The sequence below is a fragment of the Neofelis nebulosa genome, chromosome 8 (genome assembly GCF_028018385.1).
Source record: "Neofelis nebulosa isolate mNeoNeb1 chromosome 8, mNeoNeb1.pri, whole genome shotgun sequence".
Classification (NCBI taxonomy): domain Eukaryota; kingdom Metazoa; phylum Chordata; class Mammalia; order Carnivora; family Felidae; genus Neofelis; species Neofelis nebulosa.
The window spans coordinates 118,856,360-118,877,592 of NC_080789.1; the positions used below are offsets into that span (position 1 = coordinate 118,856,360).

At 36.8% G+C, this 21,233-nt stretch overlaps 1 protein-coding gene across 7 annotated transcripts in view; it reads right to left on the reverse strand.

Annotated features, from left to right (window-relative positions):
• Positions 1-21,233, reverse strand: part of MYO3A (myosin IIIA) — a 254,494-nt gene that overhangs the window by 127,995 nt on the left and 105,266 nt on the right. For all 7 annotated transcript variants that reach the window (XM_058681663.1, XM_058681668.1, XM_058681665.1 and 4 more), the window contains exons 10-14: positions 19,619-19,718; positions 17,878-17,994; positions 16,064-16,168; positions 15,873-15,956; positions 10,672-10,874 (exon numbers count right to left, since the gene is read on the reverse strand). In XM_058681663.1, coding sequence (XP_058537646.1) covers positions 10,672-10,874; positions 15,873-15,956; positions 16,064-16,168; positions 17,878-17,994; positions 19,619-19,718 — 609 coding nt within the window. The remainder of the gene's footprint in view (positions 1-10,671; positions 10,875-15,872; positions 15,957-16,063; positions 16,169-17,877; positions 17,995-19,618; positions 19,719-21,233) is intronic.

A 21,233-nucleotide genomic window follows, 5' to 3' on the forward strand; every position in this document is an offset into this window, starting at 1 on the left:
TAATAATTACAGGGTCTATCCATCAGGAAGAGCTAACAATTATAAATGTCTATGTGCTGAATACAGGAGCCCCCAAATATATAAAACAATTACTCACAAACATAAACAACCTTATTGATAAGAATGTGGTAATTGTAGGGGACTTTAACACTCCACTTACAGAAATGGATTGATCATCTAGACACATGGTCAATAAAGAAACAAGGGCTCTGAATGATACATTGGATCAGATGGACTTGACAGATATATTTAGAACTCTGCATCCCAAAGCAACAAGGGACATTCTCGAGTGCACATGGAACATTCTCCAAGATAGATCACATACTGGGTCACAAAACAGCCCTTCATAAGTATACAAGAATTGAGATCATACCATGCATACTTTCAGACCACAATGCTATGAAGCTTGAAATCAACCACAGGAAAAAGTCTGGAAATCCTCCAAAAGCATGGAGGTTAAAGAAACCCTACTAAAGAATGAATGGGTCAACCAGGCAATTAGAGAAGAAATTAAAAAATATACGGAAACAAACAAAATGAAAATACAACAATCCAAACTCTTTGGGATGCAGTGAAGGCAGTCCTGAGAGGAAAATACATTGCAATCCAGGCCTATCTCAAGAAACAAGAAAAATCCCAAATATAAAATCTAACAGCACACCTAAAGGAAATAGAAGCAGAACAGCAAAGATACCCGAAACCCAGCAGAAGAAGAGAAATAAGAAAGATCAGATCAAAAATAAACAACATAGAATCTAAAAAACTGTAGAGCAGATCAATGAAACCAAGAGTTGGTTTTTTGAAAAAATAAACAAAACTGATAAACCTCTAGCCAGGCTTCTCAAAAAGAAAAGGGAGATGACCCAAATAGACTAAAATCATGAATGAAAATGGAATTATTACAACCAATCCCTCAGAGATACAAGCAATTATCAGGGAATACTATGAAAAATTATATGCCAACAAACTGGACAACCTGGAAGAAATGGACAAATTCCTAAACACCCACACACTTCCAAAACTCAATCAGGAGGAAATAGAAAGCTTGAACAGACCCATAACCAGTGAGGAAATGGAATCGGTTATCAAAAATCTCCCAACAAATAAGAGTCCAGGACCAGATGGCTTCCCAGGGGAGTTCTACCAGACGTTTAAAGCAGAGATAATACCTATCCTTCTCAAGCTACTCCAAGAAATAGAAAGGGAAGGAAAACTTCCAGACTCATTCTATGAAGCCAATATTACTTTGATTCCTAAACCAGACAGAGACCCAGTAAAAAAGAAGAACTACAGGCCAATATCCCTGATGAATATGGATGCAAAAATTCTCAATAAGATACTAGCAAATTGAATTCAACAGCATATAATAAGAATTATTCACCATGATCAAGTGGGATTCATTCCTGGGATGCAGGGCTGGTTCAACATTCGCAAATCCATCAACGTGATACATCACATGAATAAACGAAAAGATAAGAACCATATGATCTTGTCAATCGATACAGAAAAAGCATTTGACAAAATTCAGCATCCTTTCTTAATAAAAACCCTCGAGAAAGTCGGGATAGAAGGAACATACTTAAACATCATAAAAGCCATTTATGAAAAGCCCACAGCTAACATCATCCTCAACGGGGAAAAACTGAGAGCTTTTTCCCTGATCAGGAACACGACAGGGATGTCCACTCTCACCGCTGTTGTTTAACATAGTGCTGGAAGTGCTAGCATCAGCAATCAGACAACAAAAGGAAATCAAAGGCATCAAAATTGGCAAAGATGAAGTCAAGCTTTCACTTTTTGCAGATGACATAGTATTATACATGGAAAATCTGACAGACTCCACCAAAAGTCTGCTAGAACTGATACATGAATTCAGCAAAGTTGCAGGATACAAAATCAATGTACAGAAATCAGTTGCATTCTTATACACTAATAATGAAACTACAGAAAGACAAAGAAATTGATCCCATTCACAATTGCACCAAGAAGCATAAAATACCTAGGGATAAATCTAACCAAAGATGTAAAAGATCTGTATGCTGAAAACTATAGAAAACTTATGAAGGAAACTGAAGAAGACATAAAGAAATGGAAAAACATTCCATGCTCTTGGATTGGAAGAATAAATATTGTCAAAATGTCAATACTACCCAAAGCTATCGACACATTCAATGCAATCCCAATCAAAATTGCACCAGCATTCTTCTCGAAGCTAGAACAAGCAATCCTAAAATTCATATGGAACCACAAAAGGCCCTGAATAGCCAAAGTAATTTTGAAGAAGAAGACCAAAGCGAGAGGCATCACAATCCCAGACTTCAGCCTCTACTACAAAGCTGTAATCATCAAGACAGCATGGTATTGGCACAAAAACAGACACATAGACCAGTAGAATAGAACAGAAACCCCAGAACTAGACCCACAAACGTATGGCCAACTAATCTTTGACAAAGCAGGAAAGAACATCCAGTGGAAAAAAGACAGTCTCTTTAACAAATGGTGCTGGGAGAACTGGACAGCAACATGCAGAAGGTTGAAACTAGACCACTTTCTCACACCATTCACAAAAATAAACTCAAAATGGATAAAGGACCTGAATGTGAGACAGGAAACCATCAAAACCCTAGAGGAGAAAGCAGGAAAAGACCTCTCTGACCTCAGCCACAGCAATTTCTTACTTGACGCATCCCCAAAGGCAAGGGAACTAATAGCAAAAATGAACTATTGGGACCTCATGAAGATAAAAAGCTTCTGCACAGCAAAGGAAACAACCAACAAAACTAAAAGGCAACCAACAGAATGGGAAACGATATTTGCAAATGACATATCGGACAAAGGGCTAGTATCCAAAATCTATAAAGAGCTCACCAAACTCCACACCCAAAAAACAAATAACCCAGTGAAGAAATGGGCAGAAAACATGAATAGACACTTCTCTAAAGAAGACATCCAGATGGCTAACAGACACATGAAAAGATGCTCAACATCGCTCCTCATCAGGGAAATACAAATCAAAACCACACTCAGATATCACCTCACACCAGTCAGAGTGGCCAAAATGAGCAAATCAGGAGACTATAGATGCTGGAGAGGATGTGGAGAAACGGGAACCCTCTTGCACTGTTGGTGGGAATGCAAACTGGTGCAGCTGCTCTGGAAAACTGTGGAGGTTCCTCAAAAAATTAAAAATAGACCTACCCTATGACCCAGCAATAGCACTGCTAGGAATTTACCCAAGGAATACAGGAGTACTGATGCATAGGGGCACTTGTAGCCCACTCTCAACAATAGCCAAATTATGGAAAGAGCCTAAATGTCCATCAACTGATGAATGGATAAAGAAATTGTGGTTTATATACACAATGGAGTACTACGTGGCAACGAGAAAGAATGAAATATGGCCCTTTGTAGCAACGTGGATGGAACTGGAGAGTGTTATGCTAAGTGAAATAAGCCATACAGAGAAAGACAGATACCATATGGTTTCACTCTTATGTGGATCCTGAGAAACTTAACAGAAACCCATGGGGGAGGGGAAGGAAAAAAAAAGAGGTTAGAGTGGGAGAGAGCTAAAGCACTCTTAAAAACTGGGAACAAACTGAGGGTTGATGGGGGGTGGGAGGGAGGGGAGGGTGGGTGATGGATATTGAGGAGGGCACCTTTTGGGATGAGCACTGGGTGTTGTATGGAAACCAATTCGACAATAAATTTCATATATTGAAAAAAAAAGCATTTTCAAGAGAATGAGAAGACAAGCCACAGGTTGGGAGAAAATATTTACAAAAGAAACATCTGATAAAGGACTATTATCCAAAATATACAAAGAACTTTTTAAAAACTCAACAATAAGAAAACAACCTGATTAAAAAATGGACCAAAAGCCTTCACAGACACCTCACCAAAGAAGATATTACAGATGTCAAATGAGCATATGAAAAGATGCTCCACATCATATGTCATCAGGGAAATGCAAATCAATACCACAAGGAGATATCACTATACATCTGTTTGTTGACAAAACCAAATGTTGGCCAGGATGCAGAACCACAGGAACTCTCATTCACTGCTGGTGGGAATGTAAACTGGTACAGCCACTTTGGAAGACAGTTTGGCATTTCTTACAAAACTCAAAGTATTCTTACCATATGTTCCAGCGATTGAGGTCTTCGGTATTTAGCGAAAGGGGTAGAAAATTTGTGTTCACACAAAAATCTGTATATGGATGTTTGTAGCAGTTTTATTCATCACTGCCAAAACTTGAAACAACCAAGAAGTTGTTAGTAGGTGAATGGATAAATAAACTGTACATCCAATGGAATATTAATTCAGTGCTAAAAAGCAATGACCTATGAAGCCATGAAAAGACATGGAGAACCTTTACGTGCATATTACTAAGTGAAAGAAGCCAATGTGCAAAGGCTGCTTTTACATACCATCATATTGTATGATTCCACCTATATGACCTTCTGGAAAAGGCAAAACTATGAAGAAGGTAAGATGATCATTGGTTGCCAGAAGTTGGGGGAGGCAAGGATGAATAGGCAGAGCAGAAGACTTGTATAAGACAGTGAAAATACTCATATATAATACTGTAAGAGTAGATACATGCCAAGCAATTGTCCAAACTCAAAGAAAGTACAACACCAAGAACGAACCTTAATGTAAATCACGGACTCTCGGTGATTACCATGTGTCAGGGTTAAGTTCATCGGTTGTAACATGTATAGCATTCTGGTGTGGGATGTTGGTAATGGGGGAGGTTATGCACCTATTGGGGTAGCAGTATATCTGTACCTTCCTCTCAATTCTGCTGTGAACCTAAAACTACTGTAAAAAAATAAAGTCTTAAAAACAACTTTCCTAGGTCTCCTCCTCCTGTATATTATGCAATATAATTTCAGTTGAGATAGACGTTTTACCTTTGCTCTTTTTAGAAATTATTATTTCAGTACATGTAAGTTTTCCTCAGAAACAAAGATGAACATATCCACATACATTTACTTCTCCAGTGATGCAATAAAAGGTATTTGGAGCTTTAGGGTATCTGTGGCTTCATCTTATAATCTCCAGCTTTGTTTCATGATTCTGCCAAAAATCATTACAAGAATAATTTTTACGGAAGCTCATTTTGGGCTCCAACACACAATTCATATGGGTTTAAAATAACATGGTTAAACGTTTGATATTTGTGTCACATTAGTAACTATTTAAGATACTCTATTTAGTCTTTAACAAATGAACATTTGTAAGTGGATGTGTGCAACTTGATAAAGTGGTTAATGTGGCTTCCTGTTCTTCCTTGTGAGTATTTCAAAAAGAAGGAAAACATTTTGAAAGAAAAAAGTAACACTGATTTGATTGGTATGCATTCTGGGTTGAGAATGTTCCCTGAGTCTGAAAGGGCATAATATCACCATGCCTCGGAAGAGAGTTCAAATGTCCAGGAAATCCAATTCTTTCAAATGTCTGAGTCAGAGGGAACAAGGGCTTGAGGTAAAATAGCAGCAGAGGAAGGGAAAGTGGAGGAGAGTTGGGAAAGTCATTCTGGAGATCAACTCACAAGTGTTTGGGCATGGGGAGTGAAGGGAGGGTCCAAGGTTTCATATAAATGGAGAAGGATGGTTCCCGTTCCCCCAAAAGAGACCATGGGGAACGAAAGATGTGTGGGACAAGGTGTATTCAGTTGAATTATATGTGGCAGCAAGACATCTAGGTACATGGAAATGAAAAATGTGAAGTCAGGTGGGAGTGAGGAGTGTATCTTTAGGTGTCAATCACTTTGAGCTACCTGTTGATGCCATGGCATCAGAAAGAATTGCTAAGTGAGAAAGTAGAGAGAGAAAAGAGAAACACTCTGAATACAAATCTTTGGCAAATACACGTTTGGAGAATGATGGATGAATCGAAGTCAGAGGAAAAAAATTCAGGGAAGTAGGAGAGGAATCCAGAGAATCCAGCTGGGGAAAAAAAGACAGGTGAGCTTTTCAAGTAAAGGGTGGTCCATGGGCTTGGACAGTGAAGCAAGGACCAGCATGTCCTTTAGAAGGGGAGTTCCCCACCATGTCTTGAGCAGTCACCAGTAATGCTTCAACAAACACTAGCATCGTACATGAGTAAGGTTAGAACAAAGCTAAAAGTTTACCTCTTGTCTTTTCTCACCACAAAATAATACAAGTTCTCTAAGACTGGCACAGCACATATTTTAGTTCACTTTGTTCTAATGAAATCACATCGATTGCTCTATGTGTCACACCTTCAACACTTAAACAATGCAGTGTACAATTAGAGAGGTGAGTCATAAATGTAGATGCACACAATTGGTGGTTTTCTCTTTAATTATCAGTTTACGTTTACTGAGAATTGTAATTTGACAGGACCTGGAGATGCTATAGGAAATACACTGAACTTTGGTTGGATAAACAATCGGAGAGTTAAAGAAACAGGAAACGAAAATACTGCCAAAAATTACTCATCTCCTACCTTGCCCTTAACCACATCAAAACTGTATTTAAGAAGGCAGAGGACCATAGCATCCCATACATGCTCATATGACCAGTGGTTCCCAGCTCAGAATGGCTGGGGACAGATGTAGGGTCTCAGCAAGCTACTGAATAGTATTTCTCTGACTCTGACCCCACCCCTGACTGTGAATCTTCTAATACTTCTTCAGAGTTCCACTCAGTCATTTGTGGGAAGGTCCTCAGGGCTGTCTCATGTGTGTCCATCTGCTCTGGACCCTGGGGATCACTTATGCAGCCAAGACCTCTAACACCCTGAAAAATGTGGCAAAGTTCTCACAAGTGTATGGCTTACCCCACTTGTGAAACTTTCAGTTTTTGACAAAGCGGCCAGCAATAAGGCTTGGAAAGGCAACAATGCAGCTTTGCATTCATAAGACCTCTTAGGATAGTCATGAAACAGTGTTTTTAATTTTTCATTTTTAATTCCTGCTTTCTCCACCAAGATTCCTTCCTCTAAGACGCATAGTCTCCTCAGTCCCTCTCCCTTTATCCCCATCTGGTTACACTTGGCAGATAAACTCATTGCCTACTTTCCTGAGACTAGAAACCAACAAATGATCAGCAAGTTTTGTTTCAAAGCATACATTATCCAGAAGACTGAACTGCTTTATTGGAGCAATCCTATGTCATTCAGCTTTATATCTCCTGTGCCTAGTACAGTTCCTGGCACAGAGTAGGTACTTGATAAATATTTGCCAAAAGGATCAATGAATGAATTATGGACTTTGGAGTCAGACAGAGACATGGGTTCAAACCCCAACTCAGTCATTTATTAGCTTTTTGGCATTAGGTGACTTATTACAATTCTCAGTCCCAGTCTTACATGCAAAACAGCAAGAATATCCTGTCCTATCACTGTAAGAATTAAAATGGATATAAAGTGCTTATTAGCACAGTGCCGGACACACAGTAAGTGTTCCATGAATAATATTTTCCTTCCTCTGTAAAGAGCACCACATCTCCCACTGTATGGATGCCTCCTGCAGCATCTGGTAAAGTACTGGGCATGTGAGTGAAACACAATCAATGCTTCCTGCATGAAACTGTAGTAAGGGAAGGAAAGTGCAGTGAAACAGCGATAATGTATATTTGTGAGAATTATCTAGCATTGATTTCAATATACTCATTTTCTTCTTGAAATTAAGTAACCCCCTTTAAGAATTTCTTCTTTAAAATTATCCACATTTAAATGAAGATTTAAGCCACAAATGACATGACACTTCCATCATTAGAAAAAGAAAAAAAAAATAGGGGCACCTGGGTGGCTCAGTCGGTTAAGCATCCAACTTCAGCTCAGGTCATGATCTCACAGTTCGTGGGTTTGAGCCCCATGTTGGGGTCTGTGCTGACAGCTCAGAGCCTGGAGCCTGCTTCAGATTCTCTGCTTCCGTCTCTCTTTCTCTGCCCCTCCCCAACTTGTGCTCGTTTGCTCTCTCTCTTTCTCAAATAAATATTTAAAAAAAAGAAATAAAAAAATAGGGGCGACTGGATGGCTCAGTTGATTAAGTGACATCTGATTTCAACTCAGGTCATGATCTCACAGTTCATGAGTTTGAGTCCCTCATCAGGTTCTGAGCTGTTGGCGTGAAGCCTACTTGGGGGTCTCTCTCTCCCTCTCTTTCAAAAATAAATAATAAATATGTTAAAAAATAAATTAAAAATATATAAACATATATAACACACATATAAACATGTATTTATGAATATATTAATAATTATTTATACTTATTATTTATAAATATTTAAAATATACAAACATATATAGATAAATACAAATATATATAAAAATAAATGTGGTGAGAGATTAGGGTGGGATGACATGGGCAGAGGCAAAAAGAGAAAAGAACTTATTTCCTTAAAAGAAAGGGTAAGTTCATTTAAAAGACACAGATGTCTGTTCTGCTTCTTCTCTGTCACCTAGACTCATTCTTCACTCTGCCTCGTTCTCTGACTGAAAGAATTCTTCACTTGTCTGTTTGACACTTCATTTTCAAAGATCATGAAAAGCTTCTCTAGAATTTAAAAATGCAACTGAAACTAAGTAAAAAAAATATAGGTGTAAAAAAATAGAAAAATGGAAAAATTATAAGGCAGCTATATTCAAATTATAAACTGAGTTGAATTTCAACCTGACTGTAAGTTGGGAACTTAAGAGTGCCTTTAAAAAAAAATGTTTATTTACTTTGAGAGACAGCACACGCACATGTGTGTGAACGAGCAGGGGAAGGGCAAAGAGAGAGGGAGAGAGAGAATCCTAAGCAGACTCTGTACTGTTAGTGTAGAGCCCTAAGGGGGGCTCGATCTCACAAATTGTGAGATCATGACCTGGACCAAAATCAAGAGGATGCTTAACAACTGACTGAGCCACGCAGGTGCCCTAAAAGTGCTTTTCCCCGATAAACAACATTGTAAAACTAGAATAGTTCCTTTGGATAGTTGGAAAAAAAAGCTTAATTAACTCACAGCCTGTCTAAAATATGATCTTAATTGTGCAATTTCCTAGAATATATCCTAAATATATCAATAAACATTAACAAGGTTGTTTCTATTATTACAAACACAGGGCCTCATTGTGTAGCTCCAGAAGTTACTGTTCACAAGACACATAGTTCCATAGAACCCCGGTGTATGGTACCCCCTGACATTGTGTACCATGGTGGCCCCACCCAAATCTCAGTAATTCACGCCCTTAGGTAGTTCTTCCCCAGAGGCCTGAAGGAGAGTCTTACACAGTTCTGAGAACAGGACAGATTGTTTTGAGAACCAGTTAAGTCTGCACATCTGTATAAGACCCCAAGGTTCCTCTAGGCATGGGTGACAGAGGCACAGACATGCGTATTCACTAAGCCCTGGGGACCTGGCACACATCGATAATAGTAGCTGCCATCTACTGTACTGTGCTAGGTGTTGTTTCTAAGTTTTTGCACAACTATCCACACCATTACTGCTAATAATGGCTTAAACTTATGGGTTCTTACTATGTGTTATTCATTGTGCTAAATGCTTTACAGGCATTATCTTAACTGATAGGTAGGTACTACTGCTATTTCCATTTTAAAGATGAAAACCTGAGGTGCAGAGAGGTTAAGTTTTTCAAATCACACATAGAACCAAGGTCCTAGAAGGGTTTTTAGGGTTTAAATATCTTACCCAAAGTGAACTAACATGTAGTGAAGCCACAATTCAAAACACTCGTCTTATAATCATTTCTTATGTATTTTGAATTGAGCACGGACCAAAGGATAATTTTCCACATTGAAAGCTGAGTTCAGGAGGTGAACCCCAGGCAACTTATATTCACAATTGACTCACAAATTGAATGATAGCAACTTTGAAAGCATTTATGTTAAATAATAATGTAGTAATACATAACAAGAGCTTGTGTTCCCATGAATTTAACAAATGACCTACTACTATAGTAATGTAGGTATGTTTGGTGTAAAACCTACAGAAGAAAAAGGAAAGACTAACTTGCCACACCTTTTAAAAGGAATATAAATACAGGGGTACAAATATAATGTTTCGACTATAGTTCCCACATAAGAATAACAAACAAAGATGTTCTGCAAGCATTAGGACAGGAGAGAAATATTGCCATTCAGCTATAAACTGCTGAAAGGAACTCCTTTAACTTAACGCCAAAGCATGGAATTTACAGCATTAAATCAGCTGTAAATTAAAAGGGCAATACAATTAAGGCCATACCTGAATCTTTTATTTGGTCCCATGTGTATAACCATGGGAAGGATAGAATTCATACAAAGATCTATTTATGTATGTAAACATTTAAAAGAAAAAAAGACTGATGTCTAATTAAATTTCACTTTAGTTTTGTGTAAAGAAATATATGCTCCCCTACTTCCGAAATCATTCCAATCATTTTACCTGTTAGTATCTATGATGGGCATACGTTTTATATCTGGTATCATAAATTTTAGGTGATTTATTAACTCCTCTACTAGATATAACACATGTGAGAGTAAGACAGTGCTGAGGGACCTTTTCAATTCTAACAAGTGCGTTGCACGTAGTAGATGATCAATAACATTTTGTTGAGTTTGTTGAATACGTAAGACATTTTAGCATTAAAACAAAAGCGTTATTTTTGCTTGTTTCCCAGAAAAAAAGAAAATATTTGACACGGACTTACAGAGGCTGGTGGATAACTCGGGATTTCTCCAGAAGGTATTCATAAATCTGTGCTCCCACTACAGCTCCAGAAGAGGTAAATTTCATTTCTAAATATTTTCCAAATCGGCTGGAATTGTCATTTATAATAGTGGAGGCATTGCCAAAGGCTTCCACCAAATTGTTCACTTGTAAAATCTTCTCTTGCAGAGTTCTGTTATTAGCCTAGAGAAAATGTCAAGATTGTTCTTTAAATGTAAAAAATTGATTTTGTATATAATAAAATGCCTCTTCTTTGATAAGCACTATATGTAGACATAAATGTACTGAGAGCATATTCTTGGCATACTGCCAGATGTTACAATATCTAGACTATTTTTCCTTTCCCGTAAGTGCATTCACCCACTTGCTTTCTCCAAGGGGCAAAGAGATGTTCTGTACTTTTTCTACTGAAATATAGTTCTGGTCAGTGCTCGATTTACAAACACAATTTATAAGCAGACTATGCATACTGGGGTATACCTCTCATTTTGTTATTCCTCCTCTACTTCCCTGGGCCCCCATCCAAATGCTCCCCAAGATCAGAACCACTTCCCTTGCTTCCATGGAAGCTGTTAAAGCTGGAAATAAGGGAGTAAAGATAATTTGTAAATTCAGAAGTAGGGGAAAGGGAGGAACTGTGAAAACTGAGAACAGTTCAGAAGTGTGGATGGAAGGGGTGGAACCCCAGTCAAGGTCAGTGGGCCTACTTGGCTGTCCCTCTATTTTCTCCTACCCCATCTCATATACTCCTTCCCTGAAATAAGTGTTATTGTTATAATTAGGTTAAGGAGGTATCAGTCATTCACATCTTGGTAGAAATTAGATTGAGTAGATTATGTTTAATGTAATACCTGGTTGAGATCAGCTGTGTTAAAGGTATGCAAATTATACAGGTAAGGGAGAGGAGCAGTTGGTATTTCTGGAACACGGGCCATGTTAGGACGTAGGTGGGCTGGAGTGGGTATTTACAAGGAGGGTTTGGGGGCATATAAAGACTTTTAGTAGCTTCTAAGATAGGCAATAAGGGTTGAGAGAAGAGAATAATGAGCATTGGAACAACCTTAGGCCTTCTAAAATGGGGCTGGATTTGCACTCATATAAAAGGTGAGAAAGCATCTTGATCCACCTGTATTAACTAGCAGTGCCTTTATTAAATAAGATTATAAGGACTGCATATTACAAATGTAAATTCAACCCACCAAACATCCTGTTTTGTATCTGGTAAATCTTTATCAAGGAGATAAGTAAAAGATATGATAAGATCTAATATGGGTAGGATTCTGGGAGAGATATATATTCCCAGTTAATATTAAATCACATTTTTAGCTCCTGAATAAGATAAAGTGAGTAGATAAACAGGTTTACTGACATCTACAAAACAAAAGTCACGCACAAGTTAATCCATCATTGACGGGACCCTCTATGCAACCACAAAAGAGAATAGCAAAGGCCCTTGTGGACGTGGACGGTCCTTGAGTAAATTAAGTCAGGTGTTCAAGTCTTCTATGGCAGGATCATATGCTGTGCCTCACCACCCCTCTCCCTCAAAAATCACACCTTTTTTTTTCTTCTTATCCTAGAAGTAAGGAGAGGGGAAGTTGATGGAAAATGGGATGCGGAAGGGACTGGGATGACAGTCCTGAGGTAGCACTAGCTTCCTGGTCACTACTGGCTGTTCCAGTTCTAGCAAAGTCATGTTTCTATTTCACACCCACACACGTGATTGAAAACATAAAAACTAGTTAATTGATTTTTTAATACAAGCACAGAAATCTGTCAGTTAATTGATTTTTAATATAAGCACAGAAATCTGTCAACTGATGATTCTGAAAATGAATTAGATTCAATTAAGAAGTTGTTTTGACATGATGAAGCTTCACCCTTTTATGGAGAGATTAAGTCTGTCCTTACACTCACAGTACTTAGAAGATTCTTATAATCATAGTGAGGAAAAATTTTAATAGAATACTATATCGTGTATAACTATGTGGATCATAATAAAAATCTTCACAGGGATCAGTTGTACACAATGGTTTTTTTTTCCTTAATTTTAGTCATCCTAATATATATATACATATATATATATGTACATACATATATACAATATATATATATATATATATATATATATATATATATATATATATATATATTATATATATATATTTCTTGACTTTATTCAAGGACCCTACCTGGAAAATCATATATATATTTCTTGACTTTATTCAAGGACCCTACCTGGAAAATCAAACCAAGTTTCTATCGTCAACTTCTCTTTTTCAAAAATTAAGGTATATTTTTACACACAGTAAAATTCATCCTTTATAGTGGCTCAGTTGGTTAAGAGGTTAAGCATCTGACTTTGGCTCAGATTGTGATCTCACGTGTTTGTGGGTTCAAGCTCCGCGCCCTGCATTGGGCTCTGTGCCGACAGCTCAGAGCCTGGAGCCTGCTTCAGATTCTGTGTCTCCTTCTCTCTCTGCCCCTCTCCCAATTGTGCTCTGTTTCTCTGTGTCTCTCAAAAATAAATAATAAACATTAAAATATATAAAAAAAATTTATCCTTTATAGAGCACAGTTCTGAAAGTTTTTACAAACATGTACAATCAAATAACCCCCACTACAAATCCACACATAGGACAGTTTCATCACCTCCCAAAACTATATTGCTACCCTTTATAGTCAACCCCTCCCTCCATCCCCAGCCTGTGACAATCACTGATTTGTTTCTCTCTATAATTTTGATTTTTTAATGTTTTTTTAAAATTTTTTTCAGAGTGGGGGGAGGGGCAGAGAGAGAGGGAGACACAGAATCCAAAGCAGGCTCCAGACTCCAAACTGTCAGCACAGAGCCCAACACAGGGCTTGAACCCACCAACCATGAGATCATGAGCTGAAATCAACAGCAGATGTTTAACTGATGGAGCCACTCAGATGACCCTGTCTCTATAACTTTAAATTTTCAGGAATGACATATAAATTGAATCATATAGCATATAGTCATCTGAATCTGACTCTTTTGACTTAACACAATGCATCTGACATTCATCCAAATCTCATCTAATGAGATTCCTTCCTTGTATCAATGTTTGTTCCTTTTTGTTATTGAACAATATTCCACTGTATAGATGTACTGGTTTGTTTATCCATTCCCTTGTTTGGTTGTTTCCTCATTCTGGAGATTATGAACAAGGCCACTATACGTATTTGTCTGTGGTTTCTGTATGAACATGAGTTTTCATTTTATTTGGATAAATAAACTAAGAGTAGGATTGCTGGGCTGGATGATAAGTATAGTTTAAATTTATAAAAATATTCCCAGGGTGCCTGGGTAGTTCATCGGTTAAGCGTCGGACTCTTGATTTTAGCTCAGGTCATGGTCTCACAGTTCATGGGTTTGAGCCCTGCACTAGGCTCCACGCTGAGAGCATGGACCCTGCTTAGGATTCTTTCTCTCCCTCTCTCTCTGCCCATCCCCCCACTTGCGCTCTCTCTCTCTCTCTCTCTCTCTCTCTGTCTCTCTCTCTCTCTCAAAATGAACTTTAAAAGACAACAAAAAAACCCCAAAAACAAAACTTCCAAACTATTTTCCAAAGTGACTGCAGTATTTTGTATTTCAACAGAAATATATGAGCGTTCCAGTTATTCCCCATGCTTCTCAGCAGTTGGTATTATTAGATAAAAGAAAAAATTAGACATTTTAATAGGTGTGTAATGATGTCTCATTGTGTTTTAATTTGCACTTCCCCAATGACAACTGATGTTGAACAACTTTTCATTTGTTTATCTGCCATCTACATATTGTCTTTGGTGAAGTGACTGTTCAAGCCTTCTGTTCATTTTTAAAAATATACTTTTATCAGCTAACTCTAGTTAATACATCCTTTTGTTAATTTTTTGTTATTTGATTTCTTATTATTGGGTTTTAAGAGTTTTTTTTTATAATATATATATTAAGGATACAAGTTTTATTAGATTCGTGACTTGCAAATAGTTTCTTTGAGTATGTAGCTTGTTGTTTCATTTTAACAATGTCATTCAGAGAACAGAAGTTCTTAATTTTGGTGAAATCTAATATTTTTCCCTGGTGAATTAGGCTTTTAACATTGAATATAATAACTATTGTAGCTCTACAGAGAGTGAAAATCAAGTAGTAGTAGCTCTCCAACTTTGTTCTTTATCAAATTTGTTTGATTATTGTAGCTCTTTTGTCTTTCCATATAAATTTTTAATTCAGCTTGTCAATTTCTACAGAAAAAAATCCTGCTGGTATTTTTATTGTAATAGCACTGAATCTACAGATCAACTTTGGCATAATGGCATATGTAATGAATCTTTTAATCCACGGACATGGTATAGTCCATTTATGTAGGTCTTCTTTGATTTCTTTTATCCATTTTTTCCATTTTTCAGCATACAAATTTGGTACATATTTTAGAAGATTTAGATATAAATAGGTAATTTTTTGGTGCTATTGTAAATGAGACTTTAAAATTTCAATTTATAATTTATCATTGCTATCATTATAATTTATCATTATATATATAATACAAATTAACTTTTGTATTACATATAAAATAGATGATATATATATTATATATGTAAAATTGATTTTTGTATATTAACTTCTTTTTTACCCACAAGGAATAAAAGGAGAAAAGTAAAGAAGGCATTTAGTGAATGTGCTGGGGCTAAAAATAGAGAATATCACATTTATAAAGCCTTGCCTACTATAAGAGTGAGAAAAGTTAGAATATCCTCAAAGCAGAGCGTATGCTTTTTATTTTGTTTTTTAATATTTATTTATTTATTAACATTTATTCACCTTTGAGAGACAGAGCACAAGTGGGGTAGGGGCAGACAGAGAGGGAGACACAGAATCTGAAGGAGACTCCAGGCTCTGAGCTGTCAGCACAGAGCCTGACACAGGGCTCGAACTCACAAGCTGTGAGATAATGACCTGAACCGACGTCAGCCACTTAATGGACTGAGCCACCCAGGCGCTCCAGAGCATATATTTTTTATACTGTTTGTTATATTTTAAACTCACAGAGGATAACAAGTGTGTTTTATAATTTCTGTACATTATCAAATGTGGGAATTAGCAAGCATTAATCTAATCAGTTGTATTAGGTTCTGAAGTATAACAAATATTTCTGTTAGGATAGAGAAAAATTATACCTTTCCAAGCACCGTCAGCTGCCGAACCAAAAGATGAGCACTTTCAGTCTTTCCAGCACCACTTTCTCCAGAAATAACAATGCACTGCACAATAAGAAAAGGAAACCATGAGAAAAGTTCATCCTCACAAGATCGGGTTTACACATAAGAACCTAAGAAGGCAATTTCTAAGAATGTGAAACTCTCCTTACCTGATCTGAATTATATGTTATCATGGACTGGTATCCTACGTCAGCCATTGCAAAAATGTGAGGAGGATTGGCAGTTCTCTTTGCTCCAATATATAGTTTTGAATGCTAATGGTTAAAAAGAACACATTTTGTGGGGCTTTTCTTTTTGTTTTTGTTTAAATCTTAAATTATTTATAGACAGGACTCTCAATTTTTAAGCAAAATATAAATCAAAATACACTCTCACACCACCAGAACTTTACACACATGTTACACACACATACTACCCATATTTACATGCACAAATCATGCACAATTATGTAAAATAAGGCCTGATGTAAAAAAAAATCCAGAAATAGGATGTGACATAATAAAATATAATATCACACTGGGAGCAGTATTTAAAAGAAGACTTTCTTGGGAGTGCAAACCACTTTCAAAGAAGAAGTTAATGTTTCAAAATACCATTATTTCAGAAAAAAAAAAACCCAAAAAGCAAAAAAACAAGCAAACAGAAACCCAAAATACTGTAATTTCTTGATTTCTGCTTAGGTCATGATCTCACAGCTCTAGGGATCGAGCCCTACGTCGAGCTCTGTGCTGATAGTGAGAAACCTGCTTGGGATTTTCTCTTTCTCTTTACCCTCTACTCTCTCTTTCAAAATAAATAAATAAACTTTAAAAAAAGTATAGGGATGCCTCCGTAGCTCAGTTGGTTGAGTATCTGACTTCAGCTCAAGTCATGGTCTCGTAGTTTATGAGATGGAGCCACACATCGGGCTCGCTGCTGTCAGCACAGAGCCCGCTTTGGATCCTCTGTCCTCCTCTCTCCGTTCCTCCCCCACGTGTTCTCTCTCTCTCTCAAAAATAAACATTAAGGGGCGCCTGGGTGGCGCAGTCGGTTAAGCGTCCGACTTCAGCCAGGTCACGATCTCGCGGTCCGTGAGTTCGAGCCCCGCGTCAGGCTCTGGGCTGATGGCTCGGAGCCTGGAGCCTGTTTCCGATTCTGTGTCTCCCTCTCTCTCTGCCCCTCCCCCGTTCATGCTCTGTCTCTCTCTGTCCCAAAAATAAATAAAAAAATGTTGAAAAAAAAATTAAAAAAAAAAATAAACATTAAAAAAAGTATACAAAATCTTTAAGAAATAAAAAATAAAATAAAAAATGAAAAAATGAAAAAATGAAAAGGGTGCCTGGCTGGTCCAGTCAGAAGAGCATGTGACTCTTAATCTCAGGATCCTGGGTTCAACCCCCATGTGTGGTATAGAGATTACTTAAAAAAAATTAAAAAAAAAAAGAAAAAGAAAAACAGCCTAGCTTAATTCCAGAATACTGATTTGTATTTAAACCATTAGGGCTTGAATAATAGATAATTATATACTCATATTCAAAAAAACACACACTGTCTGATACTAAAAACCAACTAATATGTCAAAAGGAATTTTAAAATTCATAATGACAAGTTTCATAGCCATTAAGTATATATTACCTGTATAAAAATGTAATTATGCTCTTCACTCTCCCATACTTGGTTCAGAGGTAGACAATAAGATACACTTTTGTAAACATCTATTTATTAATATGATACATAGTACAGGCCAGTTACCAATAACTATAAGTAATTAACATTCCACCACATACTTTTGGGAAAAGAAAGACCACAAACCATATCCAGACTGATTCACCTTCTATTTTTCCTATCTCTATGTTTTAGCAATAATTATCTGTTTATTCAAGATATTGAATAAAACTTTCTTTGGCATCATCTAAATTAATTTAAATATCTGAATAGTATAATTACTAGTACAAAGTAAAAGAATGTAAGCCACACCACATACCTCTGTGGAATAAAGACACAGACTCTGAAAAGGATTAAGAGCAATGAGTATATCTCCCACATAGATGTAAATCTGATCTCTGGAATAACACTTCTCAAGTTGCTCGGAGACTGTATTCTGTAATAAAATAAAAATATTTTTTTCTTAAAAATAATTTAAGGGTAGTTACAATTTAAAATGTAAACAGTAATAAATAAAACATCTGGAATCTGGACCAAGGATCAGAAGGAAATAGATATGCTGATAGTAAGAAGTATAACATTGGGTCAGCAACTATCCTTCCACGGGGCAGACATTTTCTTGTTTTGAGAGCCATAGAGGTATGGCATTGTTCTGTGCGTTTTCCAAAGGTCACGTGAGATATTACAGGGATATTATATGTAGAAAGCCTTCCAGGAAGTAAGTAAATGTGGAAGATGAAAAAAAAAAAGAGAGAGAAAAACCAATAGAAAAGGGAAGGGAAGATACAGTGAACATGATTTTATTCCAAATCAAGGTTATTTAGTGGCTCTGTAGAATATCTTAGCCCTTTGCTGAGACATTTGGCTTTATGAGGTACAGTGAAATGTGTGGAGAAGTAACTTTCATAGTTGATAAATCATGAGTACATGGAATCAATTTTAATAGTGTCAGAAATCATCATTTAAGACATGACACGAGAATAGCAAAACATCATAGCTCAAAAGAGACAAAAACAAAAGCACAGATAACAGAAACAAATAAACCCAGTGTTTAATATATAGGTCAGCAACATGATGAGTGAAGTCTTCTTTATAATATACAAATCCAGAAATTCACATCATTGAAAAATGTGGTATGAAAAGATTCATAAAGGTGCTGGCAAATCTCTGACTTGAGAACACTACTTGATTACAAGATATTTGATGTTCCCAAGAAAGATTATTTCGAGCAAGTACTTCAGTTGTTTAAGCCACCCTAAATTTACCAAATGACTACTTCTGTTCAGAAGATGTCTCCTGATTTGATGAATCTCAAAGGAAAATGTTCTGGCATGTATCAGATGTATTTAAAAAAAAAAAAAGTTGATCAGGCAGGATAGAGATCCCAACTTGTTATTGAAAAGGAGCTACTTATTTCTCTAATGATCTGATTATCCAGAATGAAGGGAGATGAGAGGAAGGGAGGCTGAAGCTATAATTTACTGGCTTGTATTTGTACCTTCATAAGAGATGCTTGAGATAGCTGTGAGGCACTGGGTAAGAAGCGTCAAGTAGAATTCACTGCCCTAAAGGCCCAGCTCTCTGATATCAGGGGATCTGGGACCCCACAAGCAGGACACTGACCCTAGTTAAGACAGACAGGCTCTTGAGGTTTCCTAGAAGCCTCTGGGTATAGACACTGAGAGTGGAACAGAAGAGGAAATAGAAGGAGGATGCCACATTAGAGGTTGTAGGAAGCAGACCATTTTCTGACTTCAGTAAATCATCCCTCTGAGCTTTCTGAAAAGAATTCAGAGGAAAAAGGGTCTGTAACTTATAAGCAACTCATGCTAGTGGGAACCCACACCTTTGTAACCTGACTATCAAAAAAAGAAAAAAAATTGACGTTAGGCTGGAAAGATCTGGAAATTTGAGTTATACGTATTAAAAGTGAAGATGGGAGAGATAATCAGGAAGCTAAGAGACATTGCATACAGATGCTATTCAAACAACTTCCTGTTCATATCTATAAATTAAACAAAATCTAGAATGTTTAAGTTTAATTAAGCCACGTTTCTTACCTCATCCAAAACTTCTAGGGTTGCTAAATCGTCTACATCCTTCAGAGTGGATATTAGTGATCTACTGAAGTTACTTTTCTTGGTGTGAATACGTTCATGTCTGTGGAGCAGTACAAAGAGAAAAATCCTTTCTGACTTGAGACCTTATCACTGATCATAGCGGAAGTAGGTTTTAGATACATAGGAGATTAAAAAAACTTCTACGAAGCTGATTTCCTAAATTCAATGATGACCACTTATCAGAAAATAGCCTAATACATTTTATCTGTTTTCTCCTCTCTATTGGAAAATTACAACATGTCAAGCTTACCTCACAGATGATGAAAAGAGTCCATTAATTCTATCAAGAACTCTCCTATATATAATTTGCTTGGAAGCTTCCTCTAAATTCCTATGTGTGACTTGATCTGTTACAAATTGGTGAGTCAGAGAGATCTGAATTCATTAGATTTCCAATTTTGTCTGAGGTAGTGTCAGACCATTGGTGGCCAAGGAATGGCAACATTAAAAATTATTATTCATCAATTTTTAAGAGAAATACAAAATAAACCCCATTGTGAATTTTCAAATGGTTAGACGTACGTAGAAAATTGGTTTCAGGCACTAGGAATTTATTTTCAAAGGAAACATTTCAGCAACTTCAGAGAATAGCCAAAGGTTCTTGATTTGACACGAAGGCTGTGGAAGCTGCTGAGATAGACACCATGGTTTGTTTCAACTTTTCTGGCCATGAAATTCTCATCTACTTGGTGTTTTGAACAAAACTGTATTTTCAAGGTTTATTTTTGGAGATACAGTAGACTTTTGAAACAATGTGGGGTTAGAGGTTCCAATGCCTCCACGAAGTCAAAAATCCAGGTATAACTTTTGACTCCTCAAAACTTAACTATAGTGTTGACCAGAAGCCTTACCGATAACATAAAGTTGATTAGCACATATTTTCTATGTTATACATATTTTATTCTGTATTCTTACAATAAAGTAAGCTAGGAAAAGAAAATACTATTAAGAAAATCATGAAGAATAGGGGTGCCTGGGTGGTTCAGTGGTTAAGTGTCTGATTCTTGATTTCAGCTCAGAAGTCATGATCTCATAGTTTGTGAGATCAAGCCTCATGTTGGGCTCTGTGCAGAATTCTCTCTCCCCCTCTCCCTCTGCTCCTCCCCTGCTCACACGCTCTCTCACCCTCAAAATAAATAAAATTAAAAAAAAAAGAAAATAATAAGAGAAAATACACTTACAGTGTTATATTGTATTTATTGGAAAAAATCTGCATACAAGTGAACCAGTGCAGCTCAAGCCCATGTTGTTCAAGGGTCAACTGTACTTTTAAGCATTTGAATTTGTCCATTTGTAAAAAGAATAGACTATGAGGAATAACAAGAACCATACTACTTACTCAGTAGACTTTAATGGTTTCTCATTGCTTAGAGAATTAGGTCACTATTTTTCAAATTTTTTAATTCCAGTGTAGTTAACATAGTGTTATATTCATGTCAGGCATACAATATGGTGATTCAACAATTCCATATACTACTCAGTGTTCATCAAGATAAGTGTTACTCTTAATCTGTTTCACCTATTTCGTCCATGCTCCCACCTACAGCCTTCTGGC